At 44.8% G+C, this 25,195-nt stretch overlaps 1 protein-coding gene across 2 annotated transcripts in view; it reads right to left on the bottom strand.

Annotated features, from left to right (window-relative positions):
- The window catches only part of Adcy9 (adenylate cyclase 9), a 115,758-nt gene that overhangs the window by 25,364 nt on the left and 65,199 nt on the right, over positions 1-25,195 (bottom strand). For both annotated transcript variants that reach the window (XM_076839765.2, XM_076839766.2), the window contains exons 3-5: positions 12,502-12,692; positions 2,692-2,796; positions 1,409-1,626 (exon numbers count right to left, since the gene is read on the bottom strand). In XM_076839765.2, the coding sequence (XP_076695880.1) occupies positions 1,409-1,626; positions 2,692-2,796; positions 12,502-12,692 (514 nt within the window). The remainder of the gene's footprint in view (positions 1-1,408; positions 1,627-2,691; positions 2,797-12,501; positions 12,693-25,195) is intronic.

Genomic DNA, 25,195 nt, shown 5'->3' with positions numbered 1-25,195 from the left:
GATAATATCTCCAAAATAAAACACAAAAAGAGCTGGGGATGTAGCTGATTAGGGATCTAGCCCCTGAGTTCATTTCCTAGTACTGTAAAAAATAAAAAGTAAAAAATAGATGGATGGGTAGCAAATGGAGGGCCATTCTTTATAGCAGATGCTGAGCACCAAATGGTAAATGTGCTGGAAGTGCTGAGGTCGGAAACCACCATACTGAAACATCACAGTGAAGACAGTTTCAGTCAAGACTCAATGAATGTTAAATCTAGGGAAGTCTGATAAGGAATAGGAATAATAGACACTAAAGTATCTTTCCACAGATTGCTTATTAATCATAGGGAGAAAATGATAACCACAAATTGGAGAAACTGGCTACACCTTGTGGGATTGATCAAAAGGAATATCATGCCAGGAGTGGTGGGACACGCCAATAATCCAGCAGCATGGGAGGCTGAGGCAGGAGGATTACGAGTTCAAAGTCAGCCTCAGCAACTTAGTGAGGCCCTAAGCAACTCAGCGAGACCCTGTCTCTAAATAAAGAACAAAAAGGGCTGGGGAGGGCTGAGGTTGTGGCTCAGTGGTAGAGGCACTGGGTTTGATTCTCAGCATCACATATAAATAAACAAAGGTCCATCAATAACTAATAAAAATATTTTAAGAAAGGGCTGGGGATGTGACTCAGTGGTTAACACCCCCCTGGATTCAACCTCCAGTACCACTCACACACAAAAAGAACATCACCAACGAGGAATCAGTGGGCCGCATGGGCCTCTGCATGCGAGCCTTGGAAGGACGGTGCCACCTCTGTGCTCTCTGGCCAGGCACACAGAACATGAACCTAACCATAAGGAAATACCTCACAAGCCCAATTTCAGGAATGTTTTGTTTTTAAAACTGTCACATCATGAAAAACAAGGCATGGCTAAGAAAGCACCCCAAATTTTAGGAGCAAAGAGGCCTGACAACTAAGTGACACAACACGTGATCCTGGACTGGAGGCAACAGGGCGGCCAAAGACGAACTGGAACCGGGGTTTCAGGCTAGATGGAATGTCACACCGTGCTGAATTCCCTGCCCTTGTCAACTCGACAGTATACTACAGCATCCTCATTCTGGGAGACGCAATCTAAAAGAGTAAAGGACACAATGCATCCAGCGTACTGTCAAATGCTTTGGAGAAGAGTACATTTCAGAGTAGGGAGAGGGAGGACCGCAAAACTAACACAAAATGCTAAGGCAGAGCATATGGAATTCTAAACGGCATTTGTATAACTTTTTATGTTTCAAATTACTTCAGAATAAAAACAAAGCAATATACTGATGAAGGAAGAGAAATGCACGGACGGGGCAACTCAGAACAAGGGAGCGACCTCTCCTGTAAAACCCTACCCCCTGGGTGGTGGCCACGCTTTCTCACCTGTCTTCTTTGATAACGTCCACAAAATGCGCATCTGTCTTCTCACGGATGTTCTTGAACCTCAGTGGGAGGAGGGCTGACTGGTCGAGGCTCACGCCCGCCCACCTGCCCTTCTCCTGAAGGATCTCGCACAGGGAGGTCTGGCTATTGGTGAGCTTCTCCTCTTGGGGAGGGCTCAGAAGTCCATTCTGGGCTTTCGAATTCGGTCCTCCGGCAGCCTGCCTCAAGACAGAGGGAACAAGCGAGTGCACTTGGTGAAGTGGTGCCAGGGTGCATGCTCACCTCACCTGGCCCTTGGCTAGCTGCAGCCCTGCACCTCACTGGGTGCCTGGCAAATCTGCTGCCACCCCACACAACGTTCTGCCACCTTGCTCCCCCCCCCCCACATCTGTCAAAGGGCATGTTCAGGTGTTCAGAGAGCAGAGGCTAAGACTGTGAGGACAGCTGTAAAGCCAAGGCAAGAACCAAGATTCAGGGATTCTGCTCACCAAGAAATGGGGATCCAGGAGGCTGTGTGGAAGGACTGGGGGGCCTCCGAGGAGATGAAGGATGGGTACAGGGAAAGGAGTCCCAGGATTGTGGGGCTGGGGCTTAGGAGAAGCTGGACAAACAAGACTTATATTTGGGAGCTTCTGTGGCTGAGAGAGGCAACTGACGTGTTCACAAGTCCTTTGGTAGATGATGGAGCGTGCAGGATGACAGATAGGACCTCCTAGGGGAGTGGCCTTTAGAAGGCTTCCCAAACCTCTGAGCTTTGGGATTTACCTACTTTCTACTCCAGTCCTGACAAGGTTCTTCCACAGCTCCCTGCTGCTCACCCTGCCTCTGAGCTTCTCTTGGGTGGGCTCTTCATCTGGCAGAGGCTCTTCTTCCCTTTGCACATCTGTATTCTACCAGAAGTTGAGTAGGCCTTCCAAGCCACCAACCTCCCACCACACTGGCCTGCGTGTTCCCACACTCTCGCTGCCCTGAAGGGAGTCCCATCTGGTTCAGCACGGAGTTACTCTACTTCACATGGTTAGCTCTGCTCTATTCTGTTCTTTATATTGCTTGGGGTGGAACCCGGGACTTGTGCACGCAAAGCACTTGCTCCAGCCCTGAGAACATCCCAGCCCCATCATCCTGTTCTTGATGTTACTCAAAACCCTCAAAACCAGAAGGTCTGGAATGCTATTACCCAAGAGGAATTATTCTCAGAATTGAGAAGTTGACAAGACAGGAATATCACTTTAGGAGAGGTACTGGGGAGGAATTGACAGGAACAACAGGCATGAGCTTGTTACCTTGGTGCTGGTCTTTGGCTCGTCTTGACAGCCATTTTGCACAGCTGCTCCTTCCGCACCAGCTTCAGATTTGGGAACAAATGTAATTCCACATGACGGACAGGTCTACAAGAAAAACACAAGGCATGGGAACATACCCGGAAAGCACGATCATGATGTGAGACTCAAACAAGTCCACTGCTGTAATCTGCTATCACACAGATGGCTGTACCCAAATGAGAGGCTTCCTGAGCCACACCGGAGGAGCTGGAAACAAACCAACCAGGTAAAAACGGAAACAGGAAACCTGAGCATGATGCCCGTGGCAGCAGTGTCCACAACAGCCAAAGAGCGGAAACTCAGACATCTGCTGATGGCGAATGGACCAGCAAATTGGGTTCTACAAACAAGGATATTGTTCTGCCATAGAAAAGAAGGAGGCACTGATATGACGACAGCAGGAAGACCCCGGAAGACACTGTGCTTATTGAGAAAGCCCGACCAAAGAGGCCATCCCGTCCTATGAGAAGCCCAGAAAGGAGGATCTACAGAGACTGAGAGCAGACCATGGCCGCCAGGGGTAGGGGAGAGGCCAGGAGAGGATTGCTGACACGGACTCTGCTGAGCTTGAATGCTCCGGTGCCCTCAGCCAGGATTCACATGCTGAAATCCTGATCCCCAAGGTGACAGCGTGAGGAGGCAGGGCCCTCTGGAGGTGACTGGGCCCTGAGGGGAGAGTCCTCACCGATGGAATTAGTGCCCTTATAAACTCCCTGATCACTTCTACTGGACGGAAGCTTATCTGTGAGCCAGGAAGCAGGCCCTCACTGGACACTGAATTTGCTGGCCCCTTGATCTTGGATTTCCAGTCTCTAAAACTGTGGGAAACAAATCACTGTTCTTTCTTTCTTTTTTTAATGTCACCTGGTTGATTTTTTTTGTTATAGCAGCTAATTTCTTTGTTAGGGTTTGAGAACCTAGTCTGAACCAAACCCTCTGGATTCAGAGACTTCAACCAATCTCCTCAAGACAGCAAATCAGTAAACAGCTATTTCTCTGACCACTTTGACACATGCAGACATCAGCCAGTGGTTGAAGGCACTGGCTCTGGAGTTACACTGCCACAGACTGAACCTTCTTCATACCACCTTATAGATATGGGACTTCTCTGAACCTCAGTTTCCTCATCTGTAAATTGGGGTACATCTACCTCAAGGAATTATTTTAAGTGAGAAAAAAACCAAGGAATTACATGTAAAGCAAGTCAGAGGTGTTTCAAAAGCAGCTTCATTTTGTACCCCAGCTCTACTCACACGGTACGGACTTCACAGAATGCTGAGTCAAGAAGGATTATGAGGCCACATCCTGGCCCAGTAGGGAGAACTGACTCATGGTACTGTGTGCTGTGGGGCAAGGGTTGGACAAGAGAGGACATGGGTGGTAGCAGGAGAACCAGCTGCAGATGCAGACTAGAGGCCCTCTTGGCAGGGCTGCCCCAGGTGGGAACCAGCAGATCATCTCATTACACTTGAAAAGTGTGGCTCTTTGCTGTTCTCTTTCTTTCTTAGCTCCTATCCTGGCAGGGGCATAGTTGGGAGGGAGGGTACAATTCTTTTTTTTTTTTTTTTTTTTGTACTGGGTATTGAACCCAGGGGCACTTACCCACTGAGCTACATCTATAGCTCTCTTTTGTATTTTACTTAGAGACAGGGTCTTCATTGAGTTGCTTAGGGTGTCACTAAATTGCTGAGGCTGGCTTTGAACCAGCAATCCTCCTGCCTCAGCCTCCTGAGCCACTGGGATTATAGGCATGCACCACAATGTCCACTGTGAGTGTGATTCTTTCTTCAAACTTTAAAACAAAACAAAAAAAGAGAAATCCACCATCCCTGGTGGAGACACAGTCTCTCCTGGTTGGAAGCAAGAGGCCCCTTCTGCATCAGGAGGGTCCTGCCACACAATGGGGGCCTCAGCAATTTAGTGGGTTGGGTCTGTCTCCTTCCCCATGGCCCCCACCTAAGCAATTTCCCTCTTAACTATTTTCTAGTTTAATTTTGATCTGGATTAAAACATTTTACAACCTGTTTTTCTGCCAAGCACTGATCCTCCTGTGAAACTTCCCAACCCATTGAAGGTCTTTTCATCTCCCTTGTTGCTGCCAGCATCCCATCCCCGTCCAGAAGCACTCACTGGCAAGAGGATTCCTGCACCAGTGAACCACATGGCACAGCCACCTTGGGGGGATGGCTCCAGGAGAGCACATGGGCAGGGGAGCTAGATGACAGCCACTGCTGTACTAACCCCAGCTGCTATGGCTGAGACTCGTTTGTGATCAGCCCAGGGTGAGCAAAAACGAGCCTTCTGAGACACAAGGGCACCTCAACACCCTCTAGGGCTCCTAGCCCCTGACCACCAGGAGGCTTCCCTCTAGCTTCCCTTCATGGCAGAAGGAGGGCCCAGGAATAATCCTGGCACTTCCACCTCCTGGACCTTGATCCCTGAAATGAACCAAGCTGCCTTGACTGTCTTTCTTATTCTTCTAAGTGGTTGTATAGGCACCATGACAACAAGAGAAGCTTCTAAGGTCCCCCAAACAGGGTTTTCTACAGTCCACAGAGCTTGCTGGTTGCTCCCTGGGAAACCTGGGAGTCCTTGGAAAGATCAGAGAGAGTACACTGGTTATCCTAGATCAGGGACTCTCACCTCCTTCATGGCTTGGGCTCTGAGGGGATGACTGTAATGATTTCTCCAACATGTGGGGACATATTTGCATCCCTCCCACCCCCATCAGCAAGCTTTTCTTTATTCAGCAGCAGTCAATTGGTCAAATACCTGGCATGGCTCATTTTCAGTTCTATTTGTTTTTAACACATTTTAATACATGTACCCTGCATCCCAGAATGTATGGCATCAAGCTATAAAAGTGTTCTCTTCAAGGCTATTTCATGTGGTGAGGTAAATAATTTTGAAGCCAACAGCTGTCCCTTTTCATAACTGTCAAGGATGGAGCAGGGAAGCCTCTTTGCCGAAGGAATCATCAGTGAAGTCCTCCCTTCATCTATTCAGGCTGCGAAGCAAGATGGGCTACAAGAAGTTCGGGTACTAGAAAAAGCACCCTTTGTATCCAAACTCAAGTTGGACGTGGTGGGCAGAATAATAGCAGCATTGTGACAACAATAACAACAAATACAAGTCCCTGAGTGCCACTCTAAGCTTTTCATAACAGTTTACTTAGTCCTCAGAAGTACCCATGAGGCAGGCACTATGATCAATCCCATTTTACACAGGAGACTGTTAAGGCTAAGAAGACAGGGCCACCCAGAGTCGCACCACCAGAAAAAGAGCAGGGAGTGAGAGCGGAGGCACCAGAGCTCTCAGTCGCAACCACCACCCATGCCATGCCTAACTATGCCACTGGTGGGCCAGGGCACTGTCATTTCAGCAAACGGATTAAGTACAGGTGTGAACGCTTCAAAACCAATGATTTCTGCTAACAAAATACTAGAGGAAAAAAAAACAGAAATAGTAATTATCTCAGAAAAAAAGGCATCCTAGAAGCCTCGAAGCTGTAAGAAAAGAAAATGGCAGCCTGTGAATGCTGGAGGCAAAATAGACACACATCTGTAAAACTTAACCCAGGATCTCCCAGCCATGTTGCACAGAATCGAGAACCCTGAACTTCTCATCCCGCTCCTCAGCCCTACATGACCACTGGGCTCAATAACTGAGGATGGTAACAAAAATGCAAGTCAATAACATGTTAGGTTAGATTCAGCAGACTGTAAACCAAGAAGATTGTTACTGTGCTGTGGCAATATTATTCCATCAGAAAGCCAAAATAAAAATATTTGGTATTTTGGGAGATTTCACTTGTGTGTAGCCTGCACTACTGGATGGTGCCATTAGATGGCACTGCACAGACCTTTCCATTCAATTCACGAACATGGTCCCTTTAAAAAGTAATTCTTGACTTCCAAGGGAATTACTTGGGAATGCCCTTCACTGCATAGAACCACGGTAGAGTTATCAAAACTAAGACGCAGAAACACTGCACAATGCTATTAACTGAGCTACTGACTTCTTTCAAGTGTCCCAGTTTCCCTCTAATGCACATTTCTGTCCTTGGAGGCTGCCCATGGTCCTAAGACACATTTAGTTCTCATGCCTCCTGAGTCTCCTTCAGCATGTGCAGTCCCTCCACCTGTTCCTGTCTCCTATGATCTTGATACTTCTGTAGCATCTTGGTTGTGTTCTGCAGAACGTTCTTGGATTTGGACCTATCTGATGCTTTCTCACCAGCAGCTGAGGTTTGGGGCTTCAAGCAGGGCTGCAAGAGGGGAGGTGGTCTTCCCAGCACACTATGTCAGGCAAGTGTGGTTTCAGTAAGTCTCATCAAGTGCAGCTCCCCTTGCTGCCAGTATAGGGGCTCCGTAGACCTGTCCTTGGTAAAGGCAGGAGTCTTTTCTTCAGGGGAACATGCCTGGAGGCTAAGCAAATCTCCTTTCCTTCTTAAACTTCTGCCCACTGATTTCAGAGTTTCTGGATGCAGCAGTTTCTCCTGTGGTGTCCGAAGGGTGACTTTCTATCACTTTCATTCCTTCTACCTCCATGACCTGTAATTCTTCTGTGAGCAAGTATTGTCAATTTATATTTTATATGATTTCTCCTTGCTGAGTAGAACACACATGACTAAAGCTATAGATAAAACCTGGAGATTCTTTTTTTTTTAAAGAGAGAGAGAATTTTAAAATATTTATTATTTTTAGTTTTTGGTGGACACAACATCTTTATTTTATTTGTATGTGGTGCTGAGGATCAAACTCAGTGCCCCGCACATACCAGGTGAGCGCATTACCGCTTGAGCCACATCCCCAGCCCCTGGAGATTCTTTTTTAAAAAACTTACTTTTCAGCGGGCATGGAGGTAAACACCTGTAATTCCACTGACTCAGGAGACTGAGGCAAGAGAATCGCAAGCTGGAGGCCAGCCTTAGCAATTTATCAAGACCAAAGCAACTTACTGAGACTCTATCTCAAAATAAAAACTAAAAAGGGCTGGGATGTGGCTCAGTGGTTAAGCACCCCTGGGTTCAATCCTCAGTACCAAAACAACAACAACTTACTTTCCATTTATATTTCAAAGCCAGCAGGTAGATTACTATTTATTCATTTATTTAAAAATTTTTGTTTTTAATTTTTTCATGTGATGCTTAGGATTGAACCCAGTGCCTCACACATGCTAGGCAAGTGCTCAACCACTGAGCCACAACCCCAGCCACTATTTATTTAAAAAAAAAATTAGACAAAATTTATCTGCCATACAACTCACCCATTTGAAATGTACACTTCAAGACTTCTGGTATACTCACAGGGTTGTGAACCATCACCATTATTAACTCAGACTATGTATAAACTTGGTATATGTGTATGTATATAAAATGAAGCCTATTATCTTTTTAATTTCTATAATGACATAAGAGGCTCTCCACTTCCTCAAACTGAGCCAACTAAACCTGTTCAAGACGGCTTACATACAGATAATAAGGAGGGAAAAGATGTCATCATTCACTTCATATTATTAAAAAAAGTTACAGGGCCTATCACAAAACAATGGTTCCCAGGCTAATGGCATCAAAGGGCAAGTATGAACCTTCTGGAAACAGGACCAACCCTTTCTGGATCATCCACATCATTGGCTTCATTAATGAGTATAAATGTGTAGAACTGCGAGCGAGCATGGAGTTCTGGGGTTCTGAATAACAGATGAAGGCATCTCAAAAAGATGAGCCAAGCAGGAGCTTCTCAGGCCTTCCAGAGATAAACTGAAGATGCCTCACAGCTCAAACCATTCATTCTAATGTGAACCATTCAAGTTTGGTCTTCATTTCCTTTTCTTCACAAAGGTGTCAGTTTTCATTGACATGTATAGTCTTGATCCATCCATCATGATAAAATGGGCACACCCCTGGCAGAGATAACACCACACTCCCCAGGCCAAGGTGCCCAGTTCCCATCTACTGTCTGTGATGTGGCTTCATCAAGAGCGTCCATCCTCGAAGCAATGAAGCGACTGCAATTACTATAAGAATCTCCCAGAGTACCAGAGAGCCCCTTCCCAGGGGATCCTGCGACTTCTGTGGGCAAACCCAAGAGCACCTCTGCCTCTTCCCTGGCTTCTCTCCTCCTGCCATGGCCAGTCTCTGGCCTATAGACAAGAGTGTGCATGTCCCAGTGCTGCTGAGCTTTCAATCCAAATTCCATACTTATCGTCATGGCTTCAGGGTCCTTCTGGTGAACTCTCACTGCTGGGGTGTGGGAAGGGTTCCCTTTGACTATGACCTTAGAATCAAAGCCCTTGACTTATGACATCTCCATCATTTCCTAGGAGGTTGTACAGTATTCAGAGCATTTTAGGAGACATTAGATAGCAATTTTCCAGTGATGAACTGGAAGAGAACTTAAAGACATTCAGGACATACGCTGGGAGTAGAAAACAGACCCTTTCTGGATGCTACCATGGCTCTAAATAGTTCTTCAGGGCCTTTTGAGTTCTGTCCTGCGATTGGCTCTGCAAAGTTGAATCTTTGTCCTTATGGCTAAGAGTGAATAACCGATTGCTGCAGCTGGCCATTCGGGAAATGCCTAAGTCATTTAACGCATGGTCCCTGCATTCATAAAGCACACAGGAAGGCACAAAGGGGACAAAGGTTAAGACTACGACAGTCAGAGCCAAGATAACAGGCTAAAGGAACTAAGAACTCAAAGAGGAGGAGGCGGTACTACAAGCCAGGGAGGCAATGGAAAATGCAGGAAGCAGAGTGTGAAATCAGAGAGGTGTACAGAGGCACAGGCAAGGGAGACGGACACATAAGAGGCCAGGTGTGGACTCCTTGAGAGCCCATCCACTCAACACCTTGCTCTAACTTCTTGATCCCTGGCAGAAAACTCCTTCCACTACATAAACCAATGTTCCCCCAAACAGTGTCACCCAGAGCATTTACCCTGCAAGGTACAACTTGAAAACTGACACCTGTGCTCAGACAGCCCTCAAGACTGCACCGCCCACAGGCGCATTAGAAAGCCCCACGTGGAGGGCTGGGGATGTGGCTCAAACGCCGCCTGGCATGTGTGAGGCATTGGGTTTGATCCTCAGCACCACATAAAAATAAAAGATGTTGTGTCCACCAAATACTAAAAAAATAAATAAATAAATATTAAAAAAAGTTCTCTCTCTCTTAAAAAAAAAGAAAGAAAGCCCCACGTGGAAATCCTTTCTGCCCAGTTTAGTGCAGAAGTCAAGTGCAGCTTGACCAGGGGCCAGGACAGAAGTTCACACGGAGTCCACTCTCTCAAATGAGGGAGCCGCAGAGGCAAAGAAGCAACTTGTTGACAAGAGGAGCAACAGATGCTGGGAAGGATTTGGAGGGAGGAGGCAGGGTTAGGCAGAGCTGACCTGAGTGCAGGTCATCTCACTATGGCAGCAGATCAGCACCATACACAAGGCACTGACCAGATCACAGGATGAATCCACCCAAAAAGCGAAGGAGCAAGCAATGGATATTTGCCATCTCTGCTGTGCCATACCCCTCGCATGAGGAAAGGTCTTAGAAGTCAGATTGTAATCCACTGTTTCTGAAGCAGAACTCAAATTTTTCCCCCTAGAGTTTAGGATCACGTTGCACACAAAATTCACTCAGTTATCCAGCACCTGAGATTCATGACTTGCTTGGATACCTGCTCTCCCAAAGCCATAGGAGATAGGATGCTGAGTAGAACTTCCCAGGGTGGCCATGCTGCAGGGAACTTGGTATTTCATCTCTTCCTGTTCTTTCAACTCCAACTTGGAATTCAAATTATTTCAATGTTCTGGGACAGCCCTCATCTCCTATCATCTTGCCCAAACCATTAAAATATCCCAGAAATTATACTTTGTGATCCAATTCATTTTTCCCTCCTGGAAGGAACACAAAAATCTTTTTATTTTTTTTCTCAAATTCCTTTTGGTATTACAGTCAACTTAATAGATCACAAGATTGTCAGACAACATTTATATTATTTGCAAGATGTAGGCATAGCAACAGAACATACTGAATAGTTTTTGCCCATCCGGTTCAAACGTCTAAAACTAAAACAAGAAATATTCTTTCAGGGTGAGAAAAATCCCTCATAAGGCAATTTATTATAGAATTGCTGTCACTAAAACTGGAAGTGTGTGACACGGTGAACTCAGCTACTGCATCCTCTGGTGGAGAGAAACACAATACACATAATCCAAGATGACAGAAGAATTCAACACATTGTTTATTTGGGGCTTTGAGCCCTATTTCTCTACTTAAATGCAGCTCAGTTTGAAGCCTGGAGGAAACCATTTCTCCCCACACAATAAGACCACATCTGGAAAGTCATGTTTTCATGTTCCTCCCTTGCAGGCTCAGTAAGTCTGTGAGCTGAGAGCTCCTCTGTCTGACACTGCAAAGCACTGGCCCAAGAGAGGGGGCATCTCTAGAGTGGGCAGGCATGTGGGAAAGCTCAGACACACTGCCCTACATATGAAGAAAGAGCATGGAGAGAGGGTATCTAATACCGCCATCCCCATGGTTGTCACCCGGGGCTGGCTCTGTCTCCCCAGGGAACCTGGGCAATGTCTGGAGACATTTTTGGTTAGTATAACTGGAGGAAGAAGGTGTTACTGGCATCCAGTAGCCAGAGGCCATAGATGGTGTTAGCCATCTGACAGCGACAGGACAGCTCTATGACATGGGATTATCAGGTCCAAAATGTCAACAGTGCTAGGACCAAGAAAGTGCTTTAAATTAATGAAGCACACAAGGAGAAAAATATAAAAGCACTGTCAATAGTCCTGAACACAATAATTACCAGAAGTAACTGGAAGATAGGATGACAGCTTCCAACATAGTAGGATAACCCAGACACTGCAGTGGATTGCTACATTATGAAGACCATTAAGCTCAAAGACCAATAGCTAGCTTTCAAGTCTGCTAATCATGTGCATAAGTAGAAACATACTGGTTCAAAGCAGGTACAACAGGCTATCATCCTAACTAACATCGTTTTGTTATCTGAGAGCCCAAATAGTGAAGAAGAACTGTTATAACTATCTCACTCTCTTTTAAAAAATGGAAACAGCAAATATTTGAACTATAAAGATAAACAGAATGTACCAGCAGGGGAACTATATCCAAAGTGAAAACTGAGGAATAGCTCATAAATAAGAATGACTTCATAGGCCCAAGGTCAAGTGTATCAGTTCCTGGTAGTTCATTAAGACAGAACATCAGTCCAGAAGCAGGCACTTCTAGACTGCCACCCGGAGGCCTCTCTTCCTACATTGAAATGCCATAATGTTCTCAACAGCATGTACTCTCTTCAGTGAGCCACATGCAAGATTCACCTACACCAACAAAATTTAAGATAATCACAGAATTTTAAGAGTCACAGGAATATTTGATAAAGTAGTCTCTGAAATAAAACAGAAACCAGCTCTCTGAGCAAAATGCAAGGAAATTACCTGTACTGTCATTTATCAATAGTTTTTAGAAATCCCCAAAGACAACATAGTTGCAGAAAAAGAAAATAACTAATAACTCAGGTGAAAGAACATCTTTATGCAATGCAGAAAGGTGCATAAAATGTCAAAAAGCAAGGATATTAAAAATGCACAATGCTGCTAACTATTTATACTGTTTAAAAATCGTGAAAATCAAATCGAAAGGCATTCTGAGTCCTTTGCCAAAGGCCGTTCATTATTTCATGTGTTCTACTGCAGAATTAATATAAAGATTTAGAAGAAGGAAAAAAAAAAAAAACTAACCTTAAGGTTATCAAAGGTTTTGACAGTCTGCGCCAAGTCACTGACGCTCCCTGACGATGCTGTCCCCTGTCCCCTAGGGCCTGAGGACACCCGTGAGCCGTCAAGGACCTCAAAGCCAGAAAGCAAGGCCTCTGCACAGCTGCAGTGAGACTCCTTGGCTCTCTGACCCGATATCAGGTATGTCTTCAAACCTATGATGGATAAAAATTACAATCAGCACAGGTTGAAACCACGGTTGACTGAAACGCAGCTTGATCTTGCTCTCTGTAGAGAACGTGCTCCTGAAAGGTGGAAGTAAAGTGAAAATGTGAGTGGGTCATTTATTATGACTGCATTGCAAGCTCTTCTCAGACAGATGTAGCCTCAGGGAGTCCATCAGCCTCCATGATAGACGAACTGTTTACTCATGATACATGTTCTTGGAATAATGGCTGCACGCCTCCACCTTGGGGGGCTGGAGTGAGCAGGACGAATTCCTCTATGGAGGGGTCAAATGACCTCTTTTTGAAGGTGGCATGTACTCTCTTGGATTGGTGGCTCGGCATGCCACTTGGGTTGATAAACACTCATTCTTGCCATCTGTAAGGGACTGTCCCCAGCCCAAGGCGACCTCAAACACAGGGAGGGTCCTTTATCCAGACAACTGCTTGTCTGCTCCCTGTGCAGTTCCAGCACTGCAAGAGAAAGCACAGACAGATATGCCCAGAGACGGGTGGCACCTAGAGCAGAGGAGGCTGAGTGAGGAGCCCTGAGCCTGAGCACAGCAAAGCATCTGTCCACCAGGTGGAGTGCACCTCGGCAGGGAGCAGCAGCTGCCTGTCTGTCACTGTGAGCCCACACCAGCCTCATTGCACACATTCTTGAGGCTTGTCGTCACTTGGTAATTGAGATACCAAGTTGCACTCATTCACCAAACATTTATTAAGCACTTTCTGTTTACCACACACTGTAAAGGGTGTGAGGAAGACAGGAATGAACATGGCAGCCACTGTTGTGCCCTGTGTAGAGCCCATCACTTGAAGGGGGGCAAGGAAAACAAGTAGGTATGAGTGTGATTGGGTGGCTGAGGCACAGGTTGAGAACACTGGGAGACATGGGATCCTCTGGGAAGCATGAAAGAGTAGCACTCTGCACAGAAGATGCTGTGGCTTAAATGTGTCCCCTCTAAAATTTGGGGGTGGCCAATGTGATAGTATTAAGAGGTGGGGGTCTGTAAGAGGAGTGAGGTGACCAGGGCGCTCCCTCATGGATGGGACTAAGGCCCATCAGCTGCACTTGGCCAGCTCACTCTTCTGCCTTTCACCCTGCAAAGACACAGAGTTCCTCCCCCGTGGAGGATGCAGCACTCAACAGACTATTGGCTGTATGACAGCGCCTCGCCTCAGGCTTCCCAGCCTTCCAGGACTGTGAGACATAAACCTCTGTTCTTTACAGATTACTCAAACTGTGGCATTCTGTTATGGCAGCCCAGACAGACCAAGACAGAAGGCCTCCTGATGAAGCATCCTCTACACGGTTAGGGCCAGGCAGCACCACCAGGCAGCAGGTGTTACCAGAAGAGTCCACAGAGGTCCCCCCAACAAAGGAGTTGTGGCAGGCACTGCTGAGTGATGGTGCTGACCTCAGTGTGGCTGGGAACATAGTGTGTGTGAGAGCAGCCAGAGGGGAACATGCCTGTGGGACATTCCCAGGAGTCTGCATCCTGGGGGCAGCAGGAGGGCAATGAAGAGAATAATGAACAGGAATAAGACTGAGGACAAACCAGGGAGCTGGTGAAAATTCCAGCCATGGGGGTGGGAAGGGAGTGGGGGACATGGAAGTCAGGAAGTGAAAGTGGAAACTACTCCCAAGTCTGTAAAGTCAGGCAACAGTTCTTTTCTAAGCAGCTGCTGCAATGGGCAAGGGCCTGGCTTCTAGAGAGAAGCCCAAGAGTTGGGCTCAGTCTCTCAGGCTCCATCATATCCTCCATGGGGCCTAAGTAAGGCACTTCATTCCTCTGCAACTCAGTTTCTCATCCCTAAGGTGAGCTAAGAACAGGATTTCCCCTCAGAGCTCATGTGAGGCTCAGATGGTTCACACACACACACACACATACACACAGCCTCTCCAGAAGGGCCTGGCACATGGAACATACTCAATAGCTTTAGCTGTTACTAACAAAATGGTGGGTTTTTTTTTTTTTTTGGCAGGGGGTGGGGCACGGGTATCGGGGATTGAGCTCCGGGGCACTTGACCACTGAACCATACCCCAGCCCTATTTTGTATTTTGTTTAGAGACAGGGTCTCATTGAATTGCTTAGCACCTCACTTTTGCTGAGGCTGCCTTTGAACTCATGATCCTTCTGCCTCAGCCTCTTGAGCTACTAGGATTATAGGCGTGTGCCATCATGCCTGGCTCAACATGGCGTTTTACCTTTTGTCACCAGGAATCTTTCTCATGCTCCTTCTATGTACAAAATCACATGCAGAACTGTTAAATCAAATTCGTTTCTAACTTGGATTATCTTTCTTTAGGGAGTTCTAAATGACCAACTTGTAGCGACAACATAATACTGCTAGTGTTACAAAGGTCAAGCGTAGATGTTCACAGTAAGAAAGTTTGGTGGGTAAATTAAATATCTTTCTATTTATGCTTCAATATGGAAAGCTAAATTTAATATCTTTCTATTTATGCTTCAATAAGGAGAGCTAAATTTAAAGTGAAGCCTGTGCCCACACTGGAGGGACAGCAGCATGATGCAGTAAGGCAGGGCTCAGCTGCTGCTGGGACATAACTTAAGAAATGTGTCAGGACTCGGTTCCCGAGCTCAAGCCTAGCCAATGCCTTAAGTCATGAAAGTTAATGATTTAATGAGTAAGCACACACATGGACCCCAGGGTCCAAGTTCACAAGAATGATTTTTCTGAAGAAAAGGTCAAAATAAGGCAGGGAAGTGATTTATTTTGTTAAATGCAGCATATGTAGGAGAATAATAAATAAAAAATTTTATATCTTTTCCTAGTAATTGATTTTCAACCTAACATTAATACCTTTTATTAGCTTAATTTTACACAGGTTGCAGAGAGGGATGGTGCTTCCTTTAGTGTTCCTGTCTGGGGAGGGATGTATCTACAGCAGCATGTTGAGATAGACATGACCACATCCTTGACTTTCTTACATACAATCAGCCCACCTTATCCACACTCATGGGTTCAATCAACTGTGGATCAGAAACATTTGGGAAAAAAAAAAAAACCTCCATCTGTAATGAACATGCACAGACTTTTCCCTTGTCTGTATGTCTCCAATAGTAACAAACATGTACATGGCATTTACATTAAATTAGGTATTATAAGTAACCTAGACATGCTTTAAACTATACCAGAGAATTGCACAGATTATATGCACCAGGGATTGAACTCAGGGGCACTTGACCACTGAGCCACATTCCCAGCCCTATTTTGTATTTTATTAGAGACAGGGTCTCACTGAGTTGCTTAGCACTTCATGTGATCCTCCTGTCTCAGCCTCATGAGCCTCTGGGATTACAGGTGTGTGCCACTACACCTGGCTGCAAATATACTTTTTTGCTTAAGGGACTTGAGTATTCTCAGATTTTGACGTCCGAAGGAGGTCCTAGAAATAATCGCTCATTGATACTGAGGGATAGCTGTGTTGCACCAATTCTTTAAAGACAAAAATTTTGCCCTGTGCATACTGGTGATTAACTTTTGTGAGCTAAGTGAATTTTTGAGAGTACCAAAGTCCATTTTGGAAAATAAAAATGATTCTGGCCTCTTTGTCCTGGTCTTTTTTCTGTGGGACTCTTGCTTTGAGTGAGAAATCCTCAATCACCAAGAATCAAGGACCTGTCAAGGCAACAGGAAAAGAAGAGGAACTAACAAGCAAAGACCGTCTTAAGGAATAATGTGAGTTAAAAGCATAACACAACTAGTATCTAGAAGCTGTCATCACTAAGGACTTACAATCAACATAAGAGAGCCAATCAATTTGAGCTGGTTTTTAAATATTCTACAAATATCTTTTCATTTCACGTCATACATTTCCTCACAACTAGGTATGAAAGGGCCCAGTAGCATGAAAATTATTTAAACTAAATGCAATCAGTCAACAAGGACAATTAAATATTAAAAGCTCTTTTAACCTACCAAATACCCAGGGCCTACGAAGTGTTAGGTATTATATTTTATAATTATCTATTGTTTCTACTTGCAAAAAGCAAAAGTTTTGGTGGAAAAAAAATATCTGTTCACATTAAAATATTCTGAATGGGTAAAAGCCCTCCCACTCCTGTGGCACAGATAATCACAAAGACCAATTTGTCCTGGCTGGTACAACATTTGATGATAAGTCACAGGTTTGGACAGCAAATGGCTACTGGTAAAATTTAACCTCTTTTTTAAAAATGACATCCCAAAGAATAAAATAGGAGGCAGATTTACTCAAGAAGGTAAAAAAACAAAGGGTAGACACCAGACCTGTTTAACCTGACTTGATTAAGACTTCAGTCTAATGAAGCTTTTAGAAGTCTCTCTCTTTCCTGAACAGGTACTTTCTACGTCCAGTTTCCCCTGCTCTTCTGGTCATTCATAAGCACGTAGCCATCATGGCCAAAGGCAGATGACTAGACAGCCACTTAGTGACCATGCTGTGCCGCCCCCTCCTGAGGCCTATACTTGGTGTCAACTGCTGCCAGAGTTCACAGGCCATGCCTCCCACTTCTGAACCCTGAACTGCCCTTTAATGCCATGTGCCTTCTCGAGGCCCAGGACCCACTGCTCTGGGATCACATGTGGCACACTGAAAACTGCCTGTCAGCTACTCTTCTGTTTGTTTGCTCATTCATTTACCCAACAAATTAAATCTGTATTTAGTCCTTACTGAGGTTTGGACATGAACAGGGACAAAGAGTGCTCTAGCTGTAGAAACTGAATCAGACAAAAACTTTTACTTCAATGTTCTTTGAAAAAGAAACACCATAACATGGTCCTAATCCACTTCACAGGGCTGCGGCGCCTTGAGTGGGTTGGTACATATACAGAGGGAAAGGTAAGGTGAAGACAGGCTTCTCCTGAGAAAGTCTCTAGCAATGCTTTGGAGCAAGTCAGTTAACTGAGTGAGGGACACAAGTGAAGGGGAGGATGGCAGGAAGAGGAAACTTCACAGTCCCTGTCACGTACGGACAGCCTCTTCAGAAGGACTTTTACAATGAACTGCAGACAACGAAAGGGAAATGAAGGTCCAGGACGGCTCTGGGGTGCTGGGTGTATCAGTATGACAGTGACCAGAGGAGGCTTCAAGGAAGGAGGCACAGGAGCTGAGAGAGACAGACAGCTAGCCAGGGGACAGGCACACACCACGTGGTGACACTGAATGCAGAAGAGGGGCCAGACCACCTGCACAGTGTGCACCAGGGCTTCAGAGGCCGAGTTCTCTTCCCAGAGAATTAAGAAATGACAGTTAATTTGAGGGTTAAGAGGTGCAAATTTGGGCTGGGGATGTGGCTCAAGCGGTAGCGCACTAGCCTGGCATGCGCGGGCTGCTGGGTTCGATCCTCAACACCACATAAAAAAATAAAATAAAGATATTGTGTCCACATAAAAAGCTAAAAAATAAATATTAAAAAAAAAGACGTGCAAATTTAAGTACAGAACAGACATAATAGAAAACAGATTCTAGAAAGAAAAGAAATGAAAAACTACATTTAAAATCTAAGCATAGGGGCTGGGGATGTGTCTCAAGCGGTAGGGCGCTCGCCTGGCATGCGTGCAGCCCAGGTTCGATCCTCAGCACCACATACAAAGATGTTGTGTCCGCCAAAAACTAAAAAATAAATATTAAAAAAATTCTCTCTCTCTTTTAAAAAAATCTAAGCATAGATGGCAGCTAAATAATTGGAAAAATCAAAATAAGACAATACACTGAAAATAGAAATAAAACGGTATGTTGCTCACTGAAAGAAGCCAGTCACAAAGGACCACATTCTGTGCAATTCCATTTGTGTGAAATGTCGAGAACAGGGAGATCTGTGGAGACAGAAAGCAAACTGGCGTTTGCCTAAGGTCTGGCAGGGGAAGGAGTGGCTACTGCTGATGAGCACAGGGTTACTTTATGGGGTGATGAACACATAAAATCAAATTGTGATGATGTTTTCACAGCTCGAAAATGCTCAAAACCATTAAATTGCACACTTTAGAGGAGTGAATTGCATAGTATGTGAATTATTCCTCAATAAAACTATTTTTTAATTTTATTTTTTTGTGGTACTGGGAATTGAAAAAAAAATTTAAAGAAAAGAAATAAAGCTATGTGAACTTCAACAAGATGCAACAGTTTTAAGATTTCTTTTTTTTTTTCCCCCAAGAAGAAATAAAATAAAGCCAGAAAGAAATACATACTCCCAAGAATTCAATGTAAAGGAGTGGGTAGGGGTAGGGCAAAAGAAAAATATTTAAAAATAAGGGCTTAGAAATAATGTGATATAAATAAGAAATAAGGCTAAATCACCTTGAAAAACTGAAAACTGTACATGGCAAGAGTTCAGAAGTCTTGGAGAAATTAAACAAAACAAAATTTGACCTTCACAAGATAGCTCCAAGTATCACCAAGTCTGTAGCTCTTGCTTTTGCAGCATAGTCCAGAATGGTGGGGCCTTCACCCCAGCTGGCATCTCACCTTCCCACATGTCACCACACAGCATGTGTGCACTGCTGGCCTCACTGCCTTCTGTACACTTGGCCACACAAACAGGAAGGCAGGCTGTCCTCACGGTGATAGCGCCTCTGGGAGTGTGGTCCCACAAAGACACTTTCTGCTGACCTGCCTACAATCAGGGCCCCGAAGAGCACGTGGGCTGGGAGGGACAGCAGTGCAGACCTCAAGCCACCCAACCACCTCTCCCATAGGCTTCAGATTATGCAGAGGGAAAGACAAGCAACTGAACGTTCTTCTACCGCTGCATGGAAGCTGTTTACCACAGCTTCTGGCTTCTTCCCAGGCCGCATGCCCCGCACAGGCACCTGCTTGCTGTGAATTTTGAACTTCTCAAATCACCCTTTTCAACTTGCATTCAGGTTTTCTTTCCCCTAGCAAGTGTTTTGCATACTGGCTGAAGGCGACTGAAGCAGTTTCTCAGACGGCATTTTCTTGTTCAAGGGGCACATGGCAGATTTGCTTTAGCTTCCTAATGGAAAAACACAAAACTTTTTTCTTCGTAGATACCTCCAAGGTCTAATTTCATCTCACTGTCAGTGGTAGTTTTTCTTTTTTTAGCCCTTTTCAAGAGAATCAAAGCAGTGTTTGTGAAGTGTAATTCCAATAACCTGCAAAGTTGCTCCATGTTGGGCAAGAGGTTATGAGCAGGGCCCACTCCACTACTTGGGAGGTCAGAGCTGGGGGATACGCTCCCACAATGCACGGCATGGGATCTGCAAGTAAGCCTCAAGGACATCACAACTATGCTACAGACTCAGCCATGATCAAAACAAAAATAGAAAGCAGGGTGGCAAGTGGTGGGTGGCCTGGTATGAGAGTCAAGGTCTGGGGATGGGTCCCACGGCCAGTGACACACAGAGACTTTGCTTACAAAAAACAGTGACCTGGAGCTGCCATCTATAGCATTCACTCACAAAAAGGGGCTGGAGGAATCCTCAAGGTTCACTGATAACATGGTAGAAAGTTAAGCTCAGCTCTAGAACTTGAAAGAACTGTTAATATTAGAGCAGAGATAGAAGTGGGCCAAAGTCCAGGAAGGAAGGTTCCAGAAGCACCAGGAGAAGTGCTGGCCACAAGACAGTTGAGTACTCAGAGAAGGGACATGACAACCAGCTAGCATCACGGTATTCGGAACAACACTAGAGTGAATTAAAAACATAGATACAACATAGACCAGGATAACTGGATTATGGAAAAGATTCATTTTTTATATTGTGAAATTTTTTTTTGCTTATAAAAATTTGAACTTATTACAAAATATTTTTAAACATAGAAATATGTCAGGAAAAATACACTTAAGACAATTGGTCCCACTGATCTGGGAAATAGAATGCCACCACATGGTTCAAGCCCAAAGACTTTTTGGGTTTCTACTGTGCACATATGTAATGCCCACTAATGTGCAGCACTAAAATGTTCTGGAAGGTATTTCTAAATGACAGCACTTTACAAGTATTCTGAAAGTTGACTTTGTTATTTAGCATTATATTTGAGATCCCTCCATATTTACATGTGTGATTCATGTTCATTTATTTTCAATATTAAAAAGTTCCCTACTGAATATTCTATAATTTAAAAAAGAAAAAACTGAAAGCATTAAATTAGCACCTACTATAAAGTCTTTTCTATTAAAAATAAGAAATATAACAAATAGGGTAAAATATACTTAACACAAAATTACCATTGATTCAAAGATATGTCATAAGTACAAATTAAGGAAATAAATGCAACTTGAGATAAGTTTTTTAAAAAAATCAGGAAAGAAGCAAGAATGAGAGTAAAGCTGCAAGGGAAAAAAAACAGTTAAATAACTCAAACTTGGAGAACATGCAAGGACCAGATGAGGTACCACAAATCATGAAAGTATAAAAAACCCTAATCATAATAGGGAAATAAATAAAAGGAATACAGAGTTCTTTAAATCCTAAGTAAACTAGGCTGAGAGGCGACAACTCCATTAACCCCAGCATAAACAACTGTTAAGACTGCTCTCTCTGCAGACCAAGGTGCCTGCTCCTGCCATATGGAAGAAATGGAGATGGAGTCATACACAGGAACAAAACAAGGCCAGGCTGACTCATGGCCATGGATCAGGCGCAACTCTGCTCAGGAAGATCAGGGCCTGCAATACAGCTGATAAAAAGAGCCCTGATATTTCAACCAGATGGAACTGGACTTAGAGAACCATGAGAGATGGGACCAGCAGAAGAACTGTCAGAGGGGCCTAGGAGACTGGGGAGGCTTCTGGTTGAGGCCCTGGAAGCTCCTACACACGTGGAGTGAGAGCAGGTTGCTGGGTTGGATGAAGCATCTTCTGTGAAAGACATGCCCTATGGCCATGCACCTCAGGAGCCTCTAGTATGTGGCTACTGGGCATTTAAAATGAGGCTAGTATGAACAAGGAAATGAATATGTGTTTCATTTTGCCGGGGATTGAACTCAGGGGCACTTGATCACTGAGCCACATCCCCAGCCCTATTCTGTATTTTATTTAGATAAGGTCTCACTAAGTTCCTTAGGGCCTCGCTTTTGCTGAGGCTGGCTTTGAACTCGCAATCCTCCTGCCTCAGCCTCCCAAGCCACTAGGATTACAGGCGTGCACCACCATGCCCTGCTTGAATTTGTGTTTGTGAATCGAAATTTAAATTTAAGTAGCTACATGTTGCTGGCAACACCACACGTTGAACGACATGATGAAGACCCACATTCCTCCTTACTGGTGGAAAGGGATAACTGCGAATGGAGAGCTTTTTCTCATCTTCATTAAATAGATATGGTCTGAAAAAGCTATCCAAAGAAGAATGGGCAGGATAATAAGGCAAACTGAGTGTGAAATCAAAAAATATCAATTCTTACTTATTACAAGAACATTCAGTATGGATGCTAAGGGAAACTGCCCTGTACCCTAGTAGCAGAAAGAGCCAACTCAAAAACAGAAGAACAACACAGACACTCAATCAAAGAAAATGGCAGTTCATCTTTAAGAATAAAGAAATAAGAGCTTGGAAACATTTGAATATTTAAAAAAAATCTTAACACAGGATGAAATGGATTAAAAAATCTAATTCAGAGTCTTGTGGTTTGATCTTGCTTGACATATAATTCTCTAAAATGTTTTTGATGTGAATGTTTATAATATATACCACCTTTTCCTATTTTTATATACTTTAAATTTTACTACATGATCCTTAAAAACAGGTCATAAATCAAATACCCCACCTCTCTGGTCTTTCACACCCATTGCTAGTGAGACATGTATTATAAAAACCCACTGCACAAATGGCCATGCTGGGGGCTCTCTGGTGCCATGAGGCCCGAATGCTTAAGTGGGCTCCTGGCCACAATGCGAACAGGACTGGGTAAAAGCAGCCAGGCTAGGAGCAGGTGTTTCAGGCAAAGCTTTGCTCTACAGTTCCCATGAGCCTTGGCCCCAGGCAAATTCACTAAGCCGGCAGAATCCAATCCAGGTCACCTCAGCCAACCTTTGCTGTCTACTTGCTCTCTCAAGGGACCTACTGCCTCCAGGGTGGCCCTACCCTCCTCCAACCTACTGTGTGATCCTCTAGCAGAGTCCACCAGGACCAAGGTTGTGCAAACACCACACAATGGCTCTGAGAGATCTACATGAGCACCAGAGACCAAACTCCTGCCTGCCACCTCCACCTGGTCCAAGGATTCACCCCCCTGCGGCTGGCTGACTGACATATTAAACCTTTCTGACATGAATGTGGGTGACAATGCCAGTGCACAGGCAAGAAATCCCCAGATCACTGATATCAAGTCACAGTCTCTGCAGGGCACTGCTCAGAGGTGCCTCCACCCTGAAGCAGCAGGTTTCAGGCTCTGCTGGTCTGGGGTTCACCATAACATCTGTTAGGTACTCTGGAAACTTCAAATTCCCTTAAGGACTCATACTGACACCTTCTGGGAACCAGGTGGCAAGCCACTATTTCTCAGCCCCAGCAGACCCCACATCGTCTTTCATCCATTTCTTAAACATTTACCTCATATTTAATTTATAATGTCCTCATTTCCACCTTGAAATAAAACTAGATTCACGGTTAACACAATCTCTAGTAACTGAGACCATCTCTAGGAAATTTCCAGAACACTCTCTGAGAAGATATTATCAGCTGTCTTTGGACACAATGATGGGTACTCACCCAAGGTAGGTAGCACAAGAGCTGCAGGCTCTAAAAGTGGCCATGGCTCTCTGTACCCTTCTCCCTGCCAAGACAGGAGGAACTGCAGGATGTTCTGAAGACTAAGCATTCCAGAGTTCTGTATGTATATAAATGAGAATATATAACACAAATTTATGAGAATATCTGTGCATGTGCACACATCTGTGTGCATGCATCTCTGCAGCAATTTAAAAAGGAGAGTATATCTTAACTTTTATCCTGCTCATTCTTTCAGTAAATAATAAGCTCCTGAAAGGCGTCAAGAATGGGCTCGGCCTGCTGTAAGTCCTGACAATAGCAATGCCTCTCATCAACTGCAGCTCTCTGATCTCAGTCCCTACACAACAAGCTGAAGGCCTAGACAAAGAATGTTCAGATATGTAAAGAATCGAAAGCACATCTCTACCACCCTGCATCTGCAAGTAGCTTGAAAACAAAGAACAAATAAAACAGTATCGACAGTCCATTATTTCTCTGGAAACAGATCAACTTTCTTCCCATAGTCGGGAAAAGGAAGTTGCTTATTGCTTCTGAGTGCCCACTAAGGACCAGGCCAGACTCCAGTAATAAAACTGAGAGCATGATATGTATTATCCCCATCTCCATGGAACAAGTAGGAGGGAAGACCATAAACAAGTCCACAAGTCACCAGAATCAGAGGCACCAAGTAAACAAAAGCTCTCTGAGATAGGAAACAGCAAGTGTGTGGAACACTGCTGGGACTGCTCAGAGGAGCTGCTCAGGAAAAGATACGAGGTGGAGAGTGAGTGGACAGGATCCCATCCCTGGAGGCCTGGGCAAGACACGCTGGTTGCTGGTTGGAGAGATCAGTGTGGAAAAGACCAGGGGATGGTCAGAGCTTGAAAGAAAGCTGAAAGCCCTTGTCATTGAGGCAGAGGGAGGGGAGGAAAGGCTATGGGAGGAATGAGAGGTGGGCAGGTCCCTGGGAGCCATCAAGGGGCACCTGAGTCATGCACTAGGCCTGTGTAGGCCTCTGCAGAGATTAAGAGGGCACAATCCAATTTGTTTTTCCCATTGTAATTCGTTTTAAATTTTTCATTTGAACTAATTTTAGACATAGAAATCAGCTGTAAATGTAGCACAAGGAGTCTCCTTATTCCTCACCCCATTTCTCCTGTGTGAATGTCTTACTGTACTATAAAAAGTAGGAAATTAACAGTGGAAAGAGTTTATTAACTATAGACTGTATTTGAACTTTACTAACTTTCTGCCCCAGCATCTATCCAGGACCCCACAATTCCGATAATTTTGGTTTTGTTGTTGCTCTTGTTTGCAGTACTAGAGATTGAACCCAGGGAGCTCTACCACTGAGCTATACCCCCAGCCCCTTGTGTTTACTATTTTGAGACAGGTCTTGGTGAGTTGCCCAGGCTGGCCTTGAACTTGCCATCCTCCTGTCTTTGCCTCCTCAGTAGCTGGGATTGAGGCTCCTAAGCCTGGTAGCTTGCTCTTTTTACAAGCTCCTCAAGCTAAAGATGGCAAATGACTTTGGGGGAGTGCAGCAGTGGGAGTTCACGGCGAGGCTGTTGCCCCTGTGGCAGCAAGGCCAGGGTGGAAGGGCCTGGCCCAGCATCAGCGGGACACAGCAGGCAGGTCTCCACATCTCTTCCTTAAAGTCAAGGCAAAATGGACAGAATGTGGGGAACAGAAACAGGAACACTCCCCAGGTTTTGTCTTCAGGATGGAGGATGATGTATTTATTGAGATGAGTCAAACTGGGGGAGGTAAATGATTTGGGGGCAAAATCAGAAACTTAATTCTGGATGCCTTGAGT

The sequence above is a fragment of the Callospermophilus lateralis genome, chromosome 19 (assembly GCF_048772815.1).
Source record: "Callospermophilus lateralis isolate mCalLat2 chromosome 19, mCalLat2.hap1, whole genome shotgun sequence".
Classification (NCBI taxonomy): domain Eukaryota; kingdom Metazoa; phylum Chordata; class Mammalia; order Rodentia; family Sciuridae; genus Callospermophilus; species Callospermophilus lateralis.
This window is presented reverse-complemented; position numbering and strand designations above follow the sequence as displayed.